Source organism: Desmodus rotundus, chromosome 3 (genome assembly GCF_022682495.2).
Source record: "Desmodus rotundus isolate HL8 chromosome 3, HLdesRot8A.1, whole genome shotgun sequence".
Lineage (NCBI taxonomy): Eukaryota > Metazoa > Chordata > Mammalia > Chiroptera > Phyllostomidae > Desmodus > Desmodus rotundus.
The window spans coordinates 175209902-175229021 of NC_071389.1; the positions used below are offsets into that span (position 1 = coordinate 175209902).

A 19120-nucleotide genomic window follows, 5' to 3' on the forward strand; every position below is an offset into this window, starting at 1 on the left:
ACACACCTGACCACCACACTCCTTGCAAGTCACGGTTCCACTTAGGAATTTATACCTTACTTTTTCTTTTGAACATTTTTCAACTAAAGAGCAAACAGAAGTGGAATTCTAGCCAGGCCAAGCACTAAAATGAGAAATAAGAACGCTTTAAATTCCCCTGGTAGGAATTCCTCAGTCTCCTGAACCCCTCCCAATTCAGATGTGTTCTCCGGGCATCAGGTTTTCTGGCCCGAAGGTAACTAGGTCATTTGCGCAAAACAGTTAACACACAGCCTGCAGCAAAAGAGGTTTTCTTGAGCACTGAGACTCTGAGGACCTCACAGTCACAGAAATTATTGCTACCATGCACCTTAGATTATCAAATTCAGGCAAACTGGAAGATTCAACAGGTAGAATCTTTGCCCAAAAATTACAGAGCCATTTACTAGTAAAGCCAGGATTAGAACCCAAATTTCTTTCCTCTCTATCCTGTCTCTCTTTTCAGTTACTTTACTCCATTCTTTACCACAGATTACAAAACTGAAATGAAGCAATTAATACAGCTCGTAGCCACAGCACCCAAGGCAGACAGAGGCAGCATCTGAATCGCACAGCTGCCCTGGAAGTACTGGGGAAAGCTACGTGTGTGCACACTACATTTGACGCAACCTTGGGGGTGAAGCAAACTGTCGCTTTACTTTGAGGGCCCAACTACCTATCCTGTGCCTCTGAGTCTAAACTTCACAGTATGTAAATCTTTTCAATCGACTGAATCAGGCACTGAAAAGAAGGCTCACACCGTCAGTCTTGACTTTAAATCTCCGGCCTTCTACCAGCTCAGAGCTGTACGATTTAACCCCACACAGGACTTCAGGGACAGCCAAGATCAAACAAAGTTAGACCCTTCAGGAAGTGTAGGCTTTACGAAGTTACAAGGAATCAGAACTTGACTCTTAATCCTATGCTCTTTCCCCTGCACTGTGGTTATTTCCTGTATGAATGTGCCTTCTGTGTTTACTTTTTTTAGAACAGGGCATCAGATATTTGCATATAGCATTTAATACAATTTCATCGTAAGAGTCAAGGTAAATATCTTCTTTATTAAGTGAGAAAGGAAGGAGAGTGACATGTTATTTTTAAAGCCTACTACTAATCATAAAGAATGCCTACTAAAAAACAGATTTGAACAACTTAATAAATAAAAAGTTTAGAGCAATATTGATTACTTCTCACCAGCTAATAGGAAAAGGTGGCCAAGTTTAAAATGTCCTAACTTAAGTTGATTTTCACCCATTATTCTGAGCTAAACTATACTGTATGAGAGAGTCTGATACTCAGAGAACTCTTAGTAGTTACTTACAGGAAATAACTGTAAGTCAAAGAAACCGCTTCCGAACAAGACTGAGTTTCACGACTCAATAGGGCAAAATCAACAGGGCAAAAGCAATCAAAGTTCCAGCAGATGCTGTTGAGAGTGGCAGAACCCCTGGTGCCTCAGGTGATCCCAAACTGAGCAAGCTCATGCAATGCCAGGTGGCTGAATGCCTTCCAGGGGCACATCACCGTGATATCTGCAAGAGAAGGAAGAAGAATTTATAAGCCAACCTCACCCCCAGGAGAGCCTTTTCTTCAGACATCCTTCAGCAGAAGACACCTCATGCCTCTCTCCTATTCATTGTCCAGGTGACGGGGAAGGTATCCAGAGTGGCCTTGAAGCCCAGAGGATCAGACCAATTGCTTAAATAATCCTCTGAGGGCTCTGATGCCCCCAGCACAGCCCCCTCCAGGTATCTTTGTTGGTTCTATTCCTCATCCTCTTTGGGGAGGTGACCCTAGGCTGTTGACAAGGCATTGTGGGGGTGCATCTTGCTGATGCCCCAGGATCTCCCCAAAGCACAACCACTAAGGAGGGGTCAGAAGTAGAATTCTAGTCAGGCTGAGGGTTAAAATGAGAAATAGGAGCATTTTAACTTTCTAGGATCTGGAAACCCTCAGCCTCCCTACCCCCCCCCCCCCCCACCAATCCAGATGAATTCTTTGGGCTTCACTGACTCCTTCTTCAGCTCCTTTACATTGTGAAATGCCTCCATCCAATTGCATATTGAGAAGTGATCTCAAGGGATCCTCTAATCCAGGTCCCTGCATCAGGCAATAAGATAGTATTATCTCCAAGTTATGGAGAAGTTCGTTGATACCCAGAAAGGATAAATAAACACCTAGTAAAAAATTGCAAGTTGTAGAAATAGGACTAGAACCAGAAAACAAAAACCTCAGACCTTCTGGTATAAGCCTCTTTCTATTATTCCAAATACGCTGGCAGAGTTGAGCATGTCTTCCAGAGTGGATTTGCTGATCTTTAACGCATCTGGCCAAAATATAGAGGCAGTTGATTTAGAAAAAGAACACATGAGCTTTATAAAGTAGCTAGAAAATTTACTTGAGATTCCGAAGTGCCATTTGACTGCCAAAAGCAAATACACCAAGAACCGCCTGGTAAGGACACTGATTACTCAGTGCAGCATTCATCAAAAGTGCATCGTATTGAGTTGTACACTGGAAACATGCATGGCTTTATCAACCAATGTCACCAATAAATTCAACTTTTTAAAGAAGTGTACTGGATGAGTTGAAAACTTAGGTCCACACAAAACCCGGCACAAACATGTTTAAACAGCTTTATTCATCATTGCCAAAACTTGTAAGCAACCGGGATGTCCTTCAATAGGGTAAATAAACTATACTACAACCCTACAATGAAATATTATTCAGTGATAAAAAGAAATGAGCTATCAAGTCGTGTAAAGACATGGAGAAACCTTAAATGAAAGAATACTGTTGACTGGAAGAAGTCTGGAAAAGCTATATTCTGTACGATTCTAACTATATGACAATCTGGAAAGTCAAAACTATAGACAGTATACAATTAACGGGTGTTAGGACCATCTGGGGGGATGGACAGAGAGCACAGGGGATTTGGGAGACAGTGAAACTATTCTATGTGAGCCTGGAAAGGTGGACACACATGACCTTGTGCATTTTTCGAAAGCCCTAGAACTGGACAACGACCCAGAGAATGAACCCTAATATAAGCTATGGACTTTAGTGAATAGTGACATATGGCTATTGATTCGTTAATTGTAACACATATACCACACAAATGCAAGTTATTAATAATAAGGGAGACTTTGTACAGGGGGAGGAAGGTGGCAGATAGGTATATAGGAACTCTGTACCTTTCTACTTAATTTTTCTGTAAACCTAAAACTGTTCTAAAAAATAAATCCAATTAATTTTTTTAAAGGAATATGCAGTAATTTGCACTCATTATGCAAAGAACAAAAATTCTAAGCAATGAAAAAATGTTGTATTACATGCATTCAGTGTGCAGGGCCCTGTTCTGGGCGCCAGCGTGCGGGTGAAAAGAGGAAGTGAGGGAGGGTGTGGTTGGCCTGGTGGAGTGAAAAGGCTCTCCGGGCCCCGCCCTGTTTCCAGTACCTCACTCCTGGCCTCAGATTGTCTCTTAATTCCCCTATGTCTCGGAGTTCTCTTCTGAAAAATAAAGAAGTTGGTCTAGACTAACTGAGAACCTTTCCACCATGGAAGTCTGCAGTTCTCAAGAGTTGTTCAGTTAACAAAACAAGAGGATTCGTTAAACATTGTGCCTTCTGGTTTTGTCCAGTGTTTGCCTCTCAGCACACACATGCTCACCAAGGAGGTCAAACTGAAACCCCATGTGTCTTAAGTCTTTAAAAGAACTGCTTGCCTTAGGTCTCTTCAGTAACTTTCAACTGCCCCTTAAGGCCTGAAGCGGATAAAAAGATAAAACTTCAAGGCCAGGTCCTCATGTAAGTCTTTGGGTGGCTCACCTGTTCCTAGCCCTTCCATGCCTCAAATGTCATCTCCAAACCTATTGGAAAAAAAATAAATAAAAGAGAAATGAGCTGAGGTCAGGGCAAAGGGAACCTGGAATGACTCACATGGAGAATTTCCTGACTCAAGAGGGAAGAAAAGGAGGTTTAAGCTTTTGTATTTGAGAAACTCCTTATGTTTGCATTGCGTTAAGGTAAAGCAAATGGACTCAGGCAGGTTTTAAACAGTGTGTCCCAGCGGAGAGATATTTTTCCCCTGTAAAAAGTTAACTGAAGACAACTGAGAGCCAGAAAGAATTATCAGTGGGGCAATTTAGTCAACTACACTTTGTAAAAATAAAACCTGGAATGAGAAAGCAACATGGAAGGCATTAAAGTGATTAATTCATTCGTTTGTTTATTAGGCATCTACTACATGCCAGACACTGTGTTAGGTGCTGGGAGTTAAGGAAAAAAACAAATTTTCTCTGAGGGAGCTCAGTCTCAAGGAACACATAAAAATAAATAAATGTAATATAAAATAATACAAGTTATGATAACTGAATGTACAAAATGAGAACATGGAATTAATTAATGAGAGTCAGTAATGTCTTCAGAAAGAAATTAACTTATTGAGCAAGTACTGAAAAATAAATAAGACGTTGCCAAGGAGAGAACGAGAAGAACAAAGAACTTAAGACGTAAGATTGAAGCCCTAAAAATAAACTGTGAGTTCTGGAAATGGCCAGTGGTTCTGTGTTCCAGGCTAATGCACGGGGCACGTTGGTGAAAGGGAGTGGTCAAGAGAAGTCGGGAAGTTCAAGTGAAAGGTTACTGTGAAAGGCTCCCCTTGCCGTGCTGGATTTGGCCTTAGACCTGAGAGAGAAAGCATTCCAGAGCTAAAAACATGATGCAGCAAAGATTGTGGAACAGAGGAAAATAGAAGATGGAATGGAAATTTTTGTAAGTCTACTTAATCATGTGAGCATTAAATCTCAGAACTTAAAGAGTCTTGTGGGAGAAAAGAAACAATAGAAAAATCTTGTTTTTCATCTTGGTCTTACCCTTTCACACCTTCTGCAGGAGGCTTGCTCTTGAATTGGCGAGTCTGCCTCTGCTTGAACTTGGGGGGCCCTTTGCGTGGAGTGGTGGGACCCTGGTTTGAAGCTGGGGGAACCAAAGTAGTATTGTCACTCATTCTGATGGTCCTTGGGTGGCTGATGGCTGTCCTTCAGGCACCTTAGACAGCAACAGGAAACAAGCGCCTTCAGGGTAGGAGGACCATTGTTTTTATACCCTCACTGTAAACTGGGAAGAGAAAGCCCCTGATAAAGAAGCTGAAGTACTTCATGTTGATGCAATAGAAAAGAAGGTATCATCTTTTAAAGGGATTTTAAAGAAAATATGGTATAAATTGACCGGGACACTCAGTAGAGTGGAGGACAAACTGACAACTGATAGATTTCAAAAATCTAGGTAGATTTGTTGTTCCAGGACCTCTGTCTCTAGCTTTCTAGGTGAAAGCCAGAAAGGTCCACTCCCCCTCTGTGATCCCCAGTTCCACTAAACGCAGTCTTTACAGCACTGCCGTGTTCTTTGAGCTTCACGTGTTCCTCCACCCGGCAGCACAATAACCTGACTCCGAATGTTTGTTGACCATTTTTATGGTCTTTGTTCTTTATAGTCTTTATTTTACTTAATCCTCACATGATCCAGAGATTTCTGGCCTCGTTCTAGGGGGTGAAAATGTAGCTGCCTCGGCAGGGATAGCTCTGAATCAGCTACATCAACACCCAGGAAAGCATGCAACACACCCCAGTACACACCCACACAAATAGGAAACTCGACACAGGGTGATGGAGTACTAAACTTGGGATTTAACTTCACATCCAGACATGAAGTTCTTCAGTTACACATTTCTCAGAAATCCTCAACATTTTTTCCTGTGCAAATCACGAACCTATCCACTGTGGTTTTCCCAGGCTTTCCTTGTAGCTGTGGAAACGCACCTGGTCACTCTGCAAGTACAGGTCAGAGAACGGGACTGACAGAGGTATATTTAAAACACATGTTGCTAACCTGAAGAATTTTTTTCTTTCTCCTTTTCTATCAAAAACATTGATAACATTTAACCTGGGAAGGGAGATTCTGAAAAGCTCCAAAGAACCTCCAAAGAAGCTTAATCTCTCACCTTGAGCCAACCCGTTACATAACCCACTGCCCGGGGGCTATGCTTTCATTGAGGTCTTCACTTCACTCACATACACTGATGCTAATATCCTTAGCTTCAACTATCCCTGACAATTTTGGCTTGTGCTAGCCTGTTTTCTTTCTTTCTGCCACATTGCCCATCCCTCAAATATATTGTATAACTTCACTGACTTTTTCTTATTACTCTTAAAATCATGTTAAATTATTATCCTTACCTCCAAGACATTCTTCCTTACCCAAAATGCTATTTTTATCCTCTCCTGCCAATTCTCAATTTGTTCAATAGAAACACATCGACTAATTTGTGAGCCGGAACCAGGGATGGCGAACCTGGCCAGGCGCCTGGATCACCTGCTCATGCTAAGGATTTCATCTTAATCTCCCACTGGAATGTGCCCCACGAGGCTGCTTTCTCAGTTTTATTGATTTCTGTGGTCATGGAACCAGCAACAGAGCCTGGCACTTAGTAGGTATGCCATGTCAAATGAGTGAATCAATAAAAGAAAAATTGAACTAAGACCTTGAATGTGAGAGCTTGGCTCTGTGACCTTCTCCATCAAAATATAGGGAAGGCATCAGCGGTTCTTCACCTTACAAATCCCTCAGGGGCTCAGGAATGCACCGCCAGGTCCCTTGCTCACTGAAGCCAGTTCTTGTGCCTTGGGCCCTCTCCTGCCCCAGTAAACAGGCAATGTTTGTGCCTCTCTGAAGGGCGTTTCAGACCATGGGAGGTGCTGGTGGGCATCCAAGAGGAGTATTTTTCTCAGAGCGTGCCACCAGTAACTGACACTTCCCAGTTCTGCCAAAGCCACAGAGAAACACTGGAGAATTTCTCTCGGATAAAGCGTTTTTGGATTTCCCAATTCTTTCAAAGTAGTGAGAAACCACAAACCTTCCTTTCTCTCATCTGGAAAGCCTATTAAGATTAGGATAGTCAGATTTAATAAGTAAAAATCCAGAACACCCAATTAAATTTGAATTAAGAACAAAGTTTTTTAAGTATAAGTGTATCCCAAATATTTAATGGCACATACTTATACCAAAAAATAATTTGTTATTTATCTGAAATTTAAATGTAATTGGTCATCTTCTGTTTCATCGGGCAATACTAACTAGGATCCTACTCTGTTAGATCCAGATCTATAATGTGAGGGCCTGAGATAGCCTGAATGAATCAAAATTACCCTTGGGGGTGGGGGAAACAGGCAATGCAGTGTAAAAAGTATGTGTTTTAGAATCAAATCCCTGCTCTACAAAACTGGCTATGTGACCTTAATTAAGTTGCATAACCTCTCTGGGCCTTATTCTATTCATAAAATGAATCAAATAATACCTTCTGTTTTAGGGTTATGGGAAAAATTAAAGAAGATAATGTGAATAGTGTTTGGTGAAAAGTGCCCCCAAAAAGAGTAACTAGGTACTAGACCTGGGAACCAGGGAAGCCATGCAAACAAATCGACGGTTGTGACTCAGGTTCACCTGGACTCCCACATCCCTGTTCTTGGGCCACCTGCTGAAGAGCCCTTGTCATGCACCGAGAGGTGACTGTCATCTCACTGGGTGATCCTCTGCATCCTTCAAGTGCCCCAATGATGAACTTATTCCTGGTTCTGTTTTAGAAGGAATTCTGTCTTCCTTGGATTCTTCTGTACCCCCTCACATCAGTGCCAAAGAATTTAAAAACCACATTTGACTTCCATCTTCCCCTGATGACACTTACTTTTTCTTGTATGTTTCTTTTGTATATTTACATAATTTTGAAGTTGCAACTCTAGACTTGGACAGAGCTCATGTCTAACTCTAAGTGCGGTGCATTATTTAAAAGAATTCTGCTCCAAAAGAGTCACATCACAGCTGCCTACTTAATCCCTGGATCTTCAAGGCCCTTGGGATTTGCACTATGAATAATAATTGTTATTATGTTTATTGTATGTCTCATGTACAATATTTGCTTAAGTACCTAGGACAGTCAAGATCTCTAGATGCCAGATGCCAGAGATCTGCCCTACAATTCTCCCTGGAGAACCTGTGGGAGCAGCAGACCCAATATGACCATTTTCTACCTGGGGAAGTCAGTCCTGTCTGCCAGAGATCACCAAGGACTAAACTTATCCTGGTCATGCATTCTTAGGAATTCAAGGGCATCCTTGGAGCTGAATAATCCTGAACAAGCATCAGATCTGATGTTAGCTATAAGAGGAGGTTTCACATTTTTGCCTCTAAAAGTGTCAAGCAATCCATTCCTTGGTGAGGCAGAATATTTCCCCGCTTTTTAAAGCAATGACAGTCCTTCCCCTTTTGAGATTACAAACTGCTCTCCTGCAGAAAGAAGTGAATGCAACAATGTAATATTTCAAGGCACAGTTTGGTAGGGAAGCAGCAGCATTAGTGTCCCCTTAGATCCAAAGTAACGGAAGCTGTAGGAAGCTACAGAGTGTGATCCTCTGTAAATTCCAGCTGAGTTCAGAAGGTTCCTGGGTCAGCCTTTCCGATGCTCCTGGTTTCACCATAGACTTCCAGTTTCCTCAGCAAAGGTATGGGCAGACAGACAATTTTATTGTTGATGGACTAGGAGAAGCAGGGGGGAAGCAAGAGGTACAAGAGTATTGTCTCCTCCAGTGGAGTTGGGCCCATAAATGTCACCCAGGGTCCTGTTGAGGCTGAGAAAGTCACATAATTTAGAAAACCAAGGAAAACCCAAATCGAAGCCATGAAAAAAAAAAACCCCAAAAGTCCAGCAAGTACCTTGCTTCACATTGGAACAAACAAACACTTTCACCTCAGAAGGAGTGGGCTCAGTCACCCCCCCTACACTGTGGTCAGTCATTCCCACCATGACTCTGGCTGTGGTTCTCCATATCCCCACACTCTCCTGTGGGCCCCCTGGGGCCTGAGTCAAGTTTTGCAGCACATCCTGGGAGTAAAGACCTGTTTGCTGTGTAATCTTTCAGTGCTCCAGATCACTCCTTTCTCAGAAAACAGTGCTCTGTGGAGGCCCCCACCCCCCAAAAAGAAGGATTCGTTTTGGATTCTGATGGGGGACTCAAATGTTGGAAAAATTTTAGTTTCAGGTGATAGCTAATAGCTAGTAATCAATGCATGTAAAAGCTATTGTTCCAGGAACTGAAGGTGTGACCCACCCTGACTCCAGGAAACCATAAGCAGTTCCACCTGTGTGCCTCAGGAAGACTCAAGCAATTCAAGATGGTATCTGAGCCATTGTACTCCAGGGTGAGAGGACCACCACCCGGGACACAGCAAAAGACCACCGCCCAGGGATAGAATGCTGAAGTTGGGGGTTTTTAATCCAATTAACTTTTCCCTGAATTCCAAACCCCTTACCTATACTTTTCTTCTCCTTATAAAAATGGTCAATTTAAAATGGAATTTAAGACAGTCTGTTAGGGTACAAACCCACTGTCTTCTCAGGTCACCGACCATCTGAATAAAGTGCTCACAAAGATTCAATCCTTGTCTCTGCTTATTGGGTCTGGTAGTGACAGGCAGCACAAATGGCAGCCTATCCGGTTTCAGTTCTTTCTAAATAAATTTAGTAACCAAGGTTTGCAGAGACCTTGTAATAATCAAGTTTCACTTCTTAGCTTTTCCCATGGCACTCTAAGGAACTTTGGGGTATTTCTCTCATGTTTTCTTCCTGACACCAGTCCAGGCACACATGTTCAACATATTCTCTCCCTCCATGTCTTTGTTTTAGAGCCATATCGAGTTCACCCCACCCAACCCCACCCCAAAGCCCTACGATTATATGTCACACTTAAACTTACCAGAAGTTAAGAAATAATCACAGAGCTGAATGTGGCTCCTGCAAGCTGCCCAGTTGCCTTCTTCACAGTAGATGAATAAAGGATCTTTGCATCCTGATGTATCTCTCTGTAACACTCTCATGCTACCCAATCCCATCATCATCAGATTAGAGCCCCAGCCCAGGTGCAAAGTGGTCAAAAGAATATGGGGTGAGACTGGGTTAGGCTTAAGAGTTCTCTGATCACTCAATACTCTTACATAACTGACTTCGGCTCTCTTTCTCTCCTGTCAATAAATAAGTATCAACTTCACAAGCACACACACACACAGTGTTACATCCAAGAGTTGATCTGCAGTTTGTGATTCAGCGCCTTCTGTCCGTCTCCCCTCCCACCTTCAGTCTTGTTGCCTCCCGTGCCTTCCCTCTCCCGACACACACTCAGCCACGTTCAGGGTGGGACAAAAGTAGGTTTGCAGTTGTTTGTATGGAAAATGATATAATAATTAATAAATAAGAATATAAGAATAAACTGTGTTTCACATACTCACAACTGTAAATCTACTTTTGCCCACCCTGTATATAATCTCTCTCTCTCACACACACATACACACACAGACACACACCATAACATACTTTTTGTGAGACTTTAGATAACTAAAAAGAGCAGAACACAGTGGCCCCTGCTGCAGTGGGCATGCTGATCATGTGAGCAGTGACCATGAGAAATATGCGACATCCTTCCCTAGTTGGTATTGTATACATCTTCTCAGAGAGTCAGGACCACAAAGCAGAAACGACAAAAATCAGTGATACTTAACAGAGAAAGAGTCCAAGCAGTAGCTGGAACTCCTCCTGCAGACGTATATTTGAGAATTGGTGGTTGGATCTTCCACTCTCAAAGGCTTCAGAGTGTAGGGCTCAGGTTACAATCTAATTCAGTGGGGACTTGGCTTCCATCCTCCACTTGCATTAAGCCGCTGATATTAATTTCTGCACACTTTATAGAGTTTTAAGTGGACTTAGCCCATATGCTGGAATCATTAAGCTCTGAAAAATTTGTCATAGGGAAATTGATTTATTCAAGACTGCATATCAAGTTAGCAGTAGAGCAGAAGCAAGGCCCAAGTCTGGGAACAGCTTTGTGCTATACACAGGAAGGTGGACATGGACCGAGAAGCACGTGTTGCTGGTCAGTCTCACGCCTTTCCACTGAAGTGCAGGGTACCTTCTGTAAATTGTTACTTATTAGAGAATTGCACTCTGTAACAGTATAGAACAAGAAGGTCAATTTATCCTTCCTAAGCAGGGGAAGCTTCTTAACCTGCAGCCCCAAGCAGATTACATGGGCAGTTAATCAATTTAAGAGTTTTCAATAAGCCTTCCAGGTTGTCCTCATCAAAATTGCAGTGTTGAAGGCAGAGCCAAATGTTTTCTCTGGATGGGTCTTTCCATGTTCTCCTCTGTGTCTCCATGACCATTTCTATCCTCCTGTACTCCTTCCTATGCACTAGGCATATGGATATCTAGATGCTTACCTGTCAAATCCTCGCACATTCTTCATTGTTTTTGAGAATGAAGGCCACAGACTGCAGTGCATAAAGGCAGTGGAAAGAGCAGTAAAGTTGCTAGAATGTTGCTAAACATAGTGTAACAGCATCAGCAGCACCTGGGCACTTGCTGGAAACGCAGGCTCTCAGACCCTTCTCCAGACTTAACTGCATCAGACTCTGCATTTTAATAAGGTGCCAAGGTGATTTATTTGCCCATTAATGTTTGAGAAGTGCTATTCTAGACCCTTGTGTAGGCTTGGTTTTACCACGTCTCTGCTGTGTTTCCTCACATGTAAAATGAACGATTTAGTATGTCAGCATTCTCAATGGGTTTTTTTGACCCCAACACTGCTGAGAGAGATAAACCACATTTATTCATAACGGGACATGTAGTGCAGTGATTCTCAGTAGGGCAGTGAGGGTACGCTTGCTACAACTCTTATCCCTCCAAGGCAGATCCAGGAGAGTGGAGCGTGAGGGATGATGGGGTATGAAAAGTCCAAGTATTTCATTTGAAAAACTCTCTTAAAGTGAGTGATAAAGGAAGCTCTTGTAACAGAAAAGAAATGGTAACAGAAGGAATTTTGGAATATCTGGAAGCAAAGAACAGTGAAAAGAGCAAAATTATGGGGTACAAGGGGCAGTATGAAAGCAGGAACTCAACCACCTGCAGCAAGGCAGTGTGGAGAATGGAACATTGCTGAAACCACTGTGACGTTCTAAAGATCGGGTCACCTGGTACCTTCAGGGAAAGCTCCTGTTGCTCCCTCTTCCACGTGGCTGCTCATCCTGACTGTATGTGAAGGATGTGAGTAGGCTGGCCATCAGCAGCCACTATACACTCCCTCTGTTAGACAGAGCTCTTGGACCAAGTCATTTCACTGTTTACTGGTTGGCCTAGTAGATGGCTGACTTTTGGTCAGTTACCTATCTCTGATCTCATCAACCAGCGAATAGGGTCACATTGCTGTAAACCAGGTGAGGAATCAGCAAGGAATTTCTCTGGTAAAACTTTGGGTGTGCTGGGCACTAAGATTTCGCAGACCCAAAGTTTTACCAGAGAAATTCCTTGCTGATTCCTCACCTGGTTTACAGCAATGTGACCCTATTCGCTGGTTGGGCAAAATTTATTGGGCAAAAAAAAAAAAAGAAAGAAAGAAAGAAGAAAAAGAAATCGATAGATGTAATGACATAGATGAATATTAAGCACATTTTATTAAGTGAAAGAAGCTGGAGTCAAAAGTTCCTATATTGTCATCTTTCATTTATGACATTCTGGAAAAGGCGAAAGTACAGGGTTGGAGAACAGATCGGTGGCGGCCAGGGGTTGACTATAAAGGGAAAATACAAGGGATCTTTGAAGGATGATGGAACTATTTGGCATCTTGATAGTAGTGGTGTATATATAACTAACTCTGCATTTGCCAAAACTCATAGAATGGTACACCACAAAGAGTGAGTTTTACTGCATGTTTTTAAAACTAAATATAAAATGCTTTTTTAAAAAAGAAATCCATCTTCCATAGCTCTATAATCCTTGGTTCTTGATCCCCTTTGGCAGATGGGAAAGTATTATTAATTACATTCAAGGAAGAGTTAAAGGGCAGGTACTAAGTAATTAGAAAGTGATTAAAATTTTAGCTGTCCTATAAGCTGCTTACCCAAGTGCTAGTCTCAATCTTTCTTTGGTATTTCTTAAAATACCAGTGAGTGAAGCGATCCACATCCAAGTCACATTTCCTCCACATTTGAAATCTCCTAGCCTGAGCTTCCACCTCTGACTAATGCACGCTGGACTCCAGAGGGGAACATCATAATGTGAAGAAAGAATTATAAGGCTGGTTCCTCTTTCCCTTAATATGCTACTGTAATTATGTATCTTTCAGAACAACATTGTTAATCTTGAAGAAAATAACATTAATTAAAAATACAATATTATCTTTGAGGACATAGAGAGGAGGGAGCACTTCCTAACATTTCATGAGGCCAATTTTCTCAACATGAAAAGGTTTTTTTTTTTCAATTTTTAAATTATTTTATCGTTGTTCAATTACAGTTGTCTGTATTTTCTCCCCACCTCTCTACCCCACCCCAACCAAACCCACCTCCTTCCCCTGCTTCCACCCTCCCTCTTGGTTTTGTCCATGTGTTCTTTATAGTAGTTCCTGAAAACCCTTCTCCTCACTGTGCCTTCCCCCTCTCCTCTGGCTATTGTTAGATTGTTCTTAACTTCAATGTCTCTGGTTATATTTTGTTTGCTTTTTTCTTCTGTTGATTTTGTTCCAGTTAAAGGTGAGATCATATGGTATTTGTTGCACACCACCTGGCTTATTTCACTTAGCATAATGCTCTCCAGTTCCATCCATGCTGTTGCAAAGGGTATAAGCTCCTTCTTTCTCTCTGCTGCATAGAATTCTGTTGAAAGTTTTGACACAAAAACCAGATGAAAACTGTAATAAAACTGCACAGTATTACATATTTCAAAGTTGCTATGAGGGTAGATCTTAAAAGTTCTCACCACAAGATAAAAACTTTGTAAGTATGTATGATGACAGATGTTAACTAGACTTACTGTGGTGATCATTTTGCAATATATACAAATATTGAATCATTATGTTGTATACCTGAAATTAATGTTATATGTCAATTATACCTCAATTTTTTTTAAAAGAAAGAAAAAGATGACTGAAATAGGCAAATAGCCTGTAGATATGATAAATTTGAAGGAGAAACATTCATTCTCATGTGTAAATAAATTTAATATTTGTGTTTACAATTTTAAAATAATAATAAAAGTACTGTCATTTATAATTGCTCTCAAGAAAATAAAATAATTAGGTGTAAATCTAGAAAAGATGTAAATTTTTCTTAAATTGATCTATGCTTAATGTAGTTCCCATAAGAGTTCCAGAGTAGTTTTCTGTAGATATAGATAAGTTTATTCTAAAATTCATATAGAAACAGAGACTGTACAAGCCAAAACAATTTTTAGAAAGTAGAAAATAAGGTGGGAAGGAATTACTCTTCCTTCCTGTAAGGCTTACTATACAAATACATTGTTCAGGACAGTATGATATTGATAGAGGAATAGACTCACAATCAATGAAACCGAATAGAGAACCTAGGTATAGACCCACATGAATTTGTCCAATTAATTTTTAACAAAGGTGTAAAAGAAATTGACTGGACAAATGAGATCTTGTTCAACAACTGGTGCTGGAGAATGAACATCTAAACCTCATACCTTATGCTCCTAAAACTTCCCACTTAAATCTCATACTCTCTAAAACAAACAAACAAACAAAAAAACTAGTTTAAAGTGTGTTAGACCTATATGTAAAATGTGAAACTGTAAACTTTTAGGAAAAAAATAGGAGAAAATGTTCAGGGCTTTGGACTAAGTAAAGAGGTCTTAGACTTGCCAGTGAAAGTACAATTTGTAACAGGAAAAAACAAATATATTTGACTTCACCAAAATTAAAATTTTTTTTGGCTTCCAGTCAAGATGGCAGTGTAAGCACACATGGCTCACTTTTTCACACAACCACATCAAAATTACAAGTAAAATATAGAAAAACCATCAATCAGAACCATCAGAAATCAAGTTGAATGGAAGTCTGACAACTATGGAATTAAAGAAACCACATCCATCCAAACTGGTAGGAGGGGTGCAGACATGGAACAGGTTGATATCTCACCCATGTGTGGTGGACAAAAATTTGGGAGGGGTATCTTGGGAGTGAGGAGTCCCGGCCCCACACCAGGACCCACAGCCCACAGTTCCAGTGCCAGGAAGATAAGTCCCCACAACTTCTGGTTGCAAAAACCAGTGGGGATTGAGTCAGTGGAAGAAACTGCTGGAGCCCCAAGCAGTTCCTCTTAAAGAACCCACACACAGACTCACCTACTCGACTTACTCCCTCTGAGTTCCAGCACCAGGGTGGCAGTTTGAAGGGCACCAGTGGCATACTGGGAGAGGCTGAAGTGACTGGCATCAAGGTGAGCAGTTACCATTATCCCTTTTCTGAACCCTCCCTCCATAGAGCCACAGAGACAGCAGGCTGATGCCATATTGGAGACTCCATCAATCTGGCTAACACTGTTTGACCCACCTTGGAGATCCCCAGAGACTCTGCCCCACTCCCCAACTTATAGGCCCATCCAAGCTGCTTTTCCACATGAAAGGCTGGTATTGGCTTGTGCTTCACAACTTCCTAAATCCTATCAAACAAGCAACAGTGAGCTCCAGGCAGGCAGTAGCAACAGCCAGATTAGTGTCACAGTTTGGTTTTAGCTAGGAATCTCCAAGCCCAGCACAAGTAGCAGCCATCTCAGATTGCTTTATAGTTCAGGAAGGGCAGCCCGAGGCAAAACACAGGTGGGGGCTGGCCATGGGCTGCACCACCCAGGAAACCCCAGGGCCAACATACCCAGTGAACAGCTACAGACCACTGTGGAGCAGCACCACACTGCCCCTGCACAGCTGATCCTCCACGAAGGGTGGAGGTTGGTGATAGGTGGTCACAGCCAGTCCTTGCAGCTGACTAAATGCAGCTGGCCTGGGTAAATCCCTCCCACTGATCTGTCAACAGCAACCAAGGCTCAACTACAAAAGGAGGGTATATTCAGCCCACATGAAGGGCACATATGAAATAACCAGCTTGGGTGATAAGGGAGGCTGTGCCACTGGACCTTATTGGACACTTACTACATGAAGCCACACTACCAAGACATGGAGTCAAAGCAGCTCTACCTAATACATAGAAATAAACACAGGGAGACTACCAAAACCAGGATACAAAGATACACAGCCCAAACGAAAGAACAGATCAAAACTCCAGAAAAAGAGCTAAATGAAATGGAGATAAGCAATCAATCAGATTCAGAGTTCAAAACACTGTTTATAAGGATGCTCAAGGAACTTAGTGAGGACCTCAACAGCATAAAAAAGATACAGTCAGAAACGAAGGATACACTAATTGAAATAAAGAAACAACAGTACAGTGGATGAAGTCGAGAATCAAATCAATGATTTGGAATATTAGGAAGCAAAAAGCAATCAATCAGAACAACAAGAAGAAAAAAGTATCCAAAAAATGAGGGTAGTATAAGTAGCCTCTAGGACAACTTTAAGAGGTCAAACATTCGCATCATAGGGGTACCAGAAGGAGAAGAGAAAGAGCCAGAAATTGGATATCTATTTGAAAAAATAATGAAAGAACACCCCCCTAATTTGGCAAATGAAGGAGACATGCAAGTCCAGGAAGCATAGAGAATCCCAATCAAGTTGGTCTCAAAGGAGACCACACCAAGACACATCATAATTAAAAAGCCAAGCAGCAAGAGAAAAGCAGAGAGTTACTTACAAAGGAGTTCCCATAAGACTGTCAGCTGATTTCTCAAAAGAAACTTTGCAGGCAAGAAGGGGCTGGAAAGAAGCATTCAAAGTGATGAAAAGTAAGGACATACAACCTAGATTATTCAGCAAAGCTATCATTTAGAATGGAAGGGCAGATGAAGTGCTTTCCAGATAAGGTAAAGCTAAAGGAGTTCATCATCACCAAGCCATTATTTCATAAAATGTTAAAGGGACTTACTTAAGAAAAGGAAGATCAAAACTATGAACATTAGAATGACAACAAACTCACAACTATCAACAACTGAATCTAAAAAATAAAAACAAAAACAAACTAAGCAAACAACCAGAACAGGAACAGAATAATAGGTATGGGGATCATTTGGAGGGTTCTTAGCTGGGAGGGGGAAGGGGAAGAAGGGGGGAAATGGTGCAGGGGTCAAGAAGCATAATTGGTAGGAATAAAATAGACAGGGGGATGTCAAGAATAGTATAGGAAAGGGACTAGCCAAAGAACTTACCTTCACGACCCATGGACATAAACTAAGGGCTGGAGGGAGATTGCTGGAGGGAAGGCGGGTACTGGGCAGAGGTGGGCAAAGGGGAACAATGGGATAACTGTAAAAGCATAATCAATAAAATATACTTTAAAAAGGTAAAACAAAAACTTTTCCTCTCTAGAAAACTCTGATAAGAGAATGAAAACACAACTTACTTACTGGAATAAAATATTCACAAGTCACATACCCAATAAGGGATTTGTATTTGAAAATGAGCCTTTATGACAAGGTTATGAAACCTTGAATAAGGTAATTTAATATGTCATATATATGAAAGTAAAGTTGGCGTCAGTAACCCCTGCAAACACATGACCATACTTCTTCTTCCCCAAAGCAACAGTATCATCAGAGGAAAAAGATGGAGGGGGAGGGGGAGAAGAAAGAATGTAGGCATTTCTGTCTAATTTAGACAGACATACTTCTAAAGAATTTTACTCAAACTCTTGCACAATTCAGTCAAGGCACTGCAAGGAATACAAGGCATGTAAGACACAGCCTTTTCCTCATGCATTTTATATTTGGGTCGAGACATAGGTCTAATAATAGCCACTTAATAATACAAGCCAGTGTTTACTAATGTACTAAATTATATTGTATAAACAATGCATACTGGAAGAGTTCAGAAAAAAAAAACCACTGGAATCAGTGGAAGAAAGCTTCAAAGGAAGAAGTGATGTTTGAGATGTGTGCAAGGTGGTTGTGAGTACTTAGATAAAACAACTCTTCTTTTTGATTATTTATTTCTGTCTTTTAAAAATTAGATTTATTAGTGTGACATTGGTTAATGAGATTACATAAGTTTGAACTGTACAGTATTATAATGTATCATCTGATTATTGCTCTGTGTACTCATCACCCAAACTTTAGTCTCTTTATCAACATGTGTTTGACCCCATTTACCCTCTTCGATCTCCCCCACCCCTCTTCCCCTCTGGTAACCACCATATTGCCGTCCATGTCAATGAGGGATTTTGTTTGTTTCATTCATTCATTCATTGCTTTCTGGAAAACAGCTCTTTTCTAGTTATGCTAACACTAGCTATGCAGTAGTGAGGACAAAAATGTGATAAGAAAATCATGAAATAATGATGATGGTGATGATTTTCTGAGCCTGGACCATTTGCTGGGCACTTACTCTGAGGTCAGAACTCTGGTAGATGCTGTCTCGTACATTATTTCCAACCCTTCCAGCAACGCGAAAGGTTGAACCATCCCTCCTTTACAGATGTGAAACAGGCTCAGAAAGGAAAGTCCAGCCCAAGGATACCCTGAGAGCAAAAGACAGAGCCAGAATACCTGCCTGAACCGCAGCTCTTCCCTCTAGCTCAGGCTGCTGCTTGTGCCTCACGGATGCCTTTCAGAACGGACAGCTTTCAAGGCCGAAAGTCTTCTCTAAGAGTTTCTTGTCTGTACATGTCCCCTCCAAGGAATATATCTGTGCAGAAAGGGGAAGTCTCTACAGGCTGCAGGCAGGCGCCACTTTTTTTACTGTAGTCGTGGCAAATGTACCACCCCACAAAAGATTTCCCTAGAATTTATCTTTCAGTTGCATCCTTATAACAGCAAAGAAAAGCTGAAAAATATAGCACTTCAAAGGCTTGATCATTTTTCTGGAAATTCGTGCTGAGGTTTCCAGGTTCTGTTGATTTGGTGTGGTATTACAGGGTGGGGGTCCTTACTCATTCTTCCCACTGTGACAGGCATGTTCTTCCACTTGCAGAGGCTTAGATGTGGGTAAGAGCCTGGGTGCGAAGTGCATCTTTGTCAGCACGGGCTGGAAGCGGGATGTCTGCCATTTTAATCTTCTTTAAGGAACCTCTTAATCTCAGTTTTCCCATCTGACAAGTACA

The 19120-nt window shown here is 41.5% G+C and overlaps 1 protein-coding gene across 1 annotated transcript; it reads right to left on the reverse strand.

Annotated features, from left to right (window-relative positions):
- Positions 1–1094: 1094 nt before the first annotated feature.
- PDE6H (phosphodiesterase 6H) lies at positions 1095–5025 on the reverse strand. Its single transcript, XM_024575788.3, is given in 3 exon segments — positions 1095–1550; positions 3846–3886; positions 4892–5025. Coding segments are annotated over 3 exon segments (252 nt in total). The 3' UTR covers positions 1095–1473.
- Positions 5026–19120: the final 14095 nt, after the last annotated feature.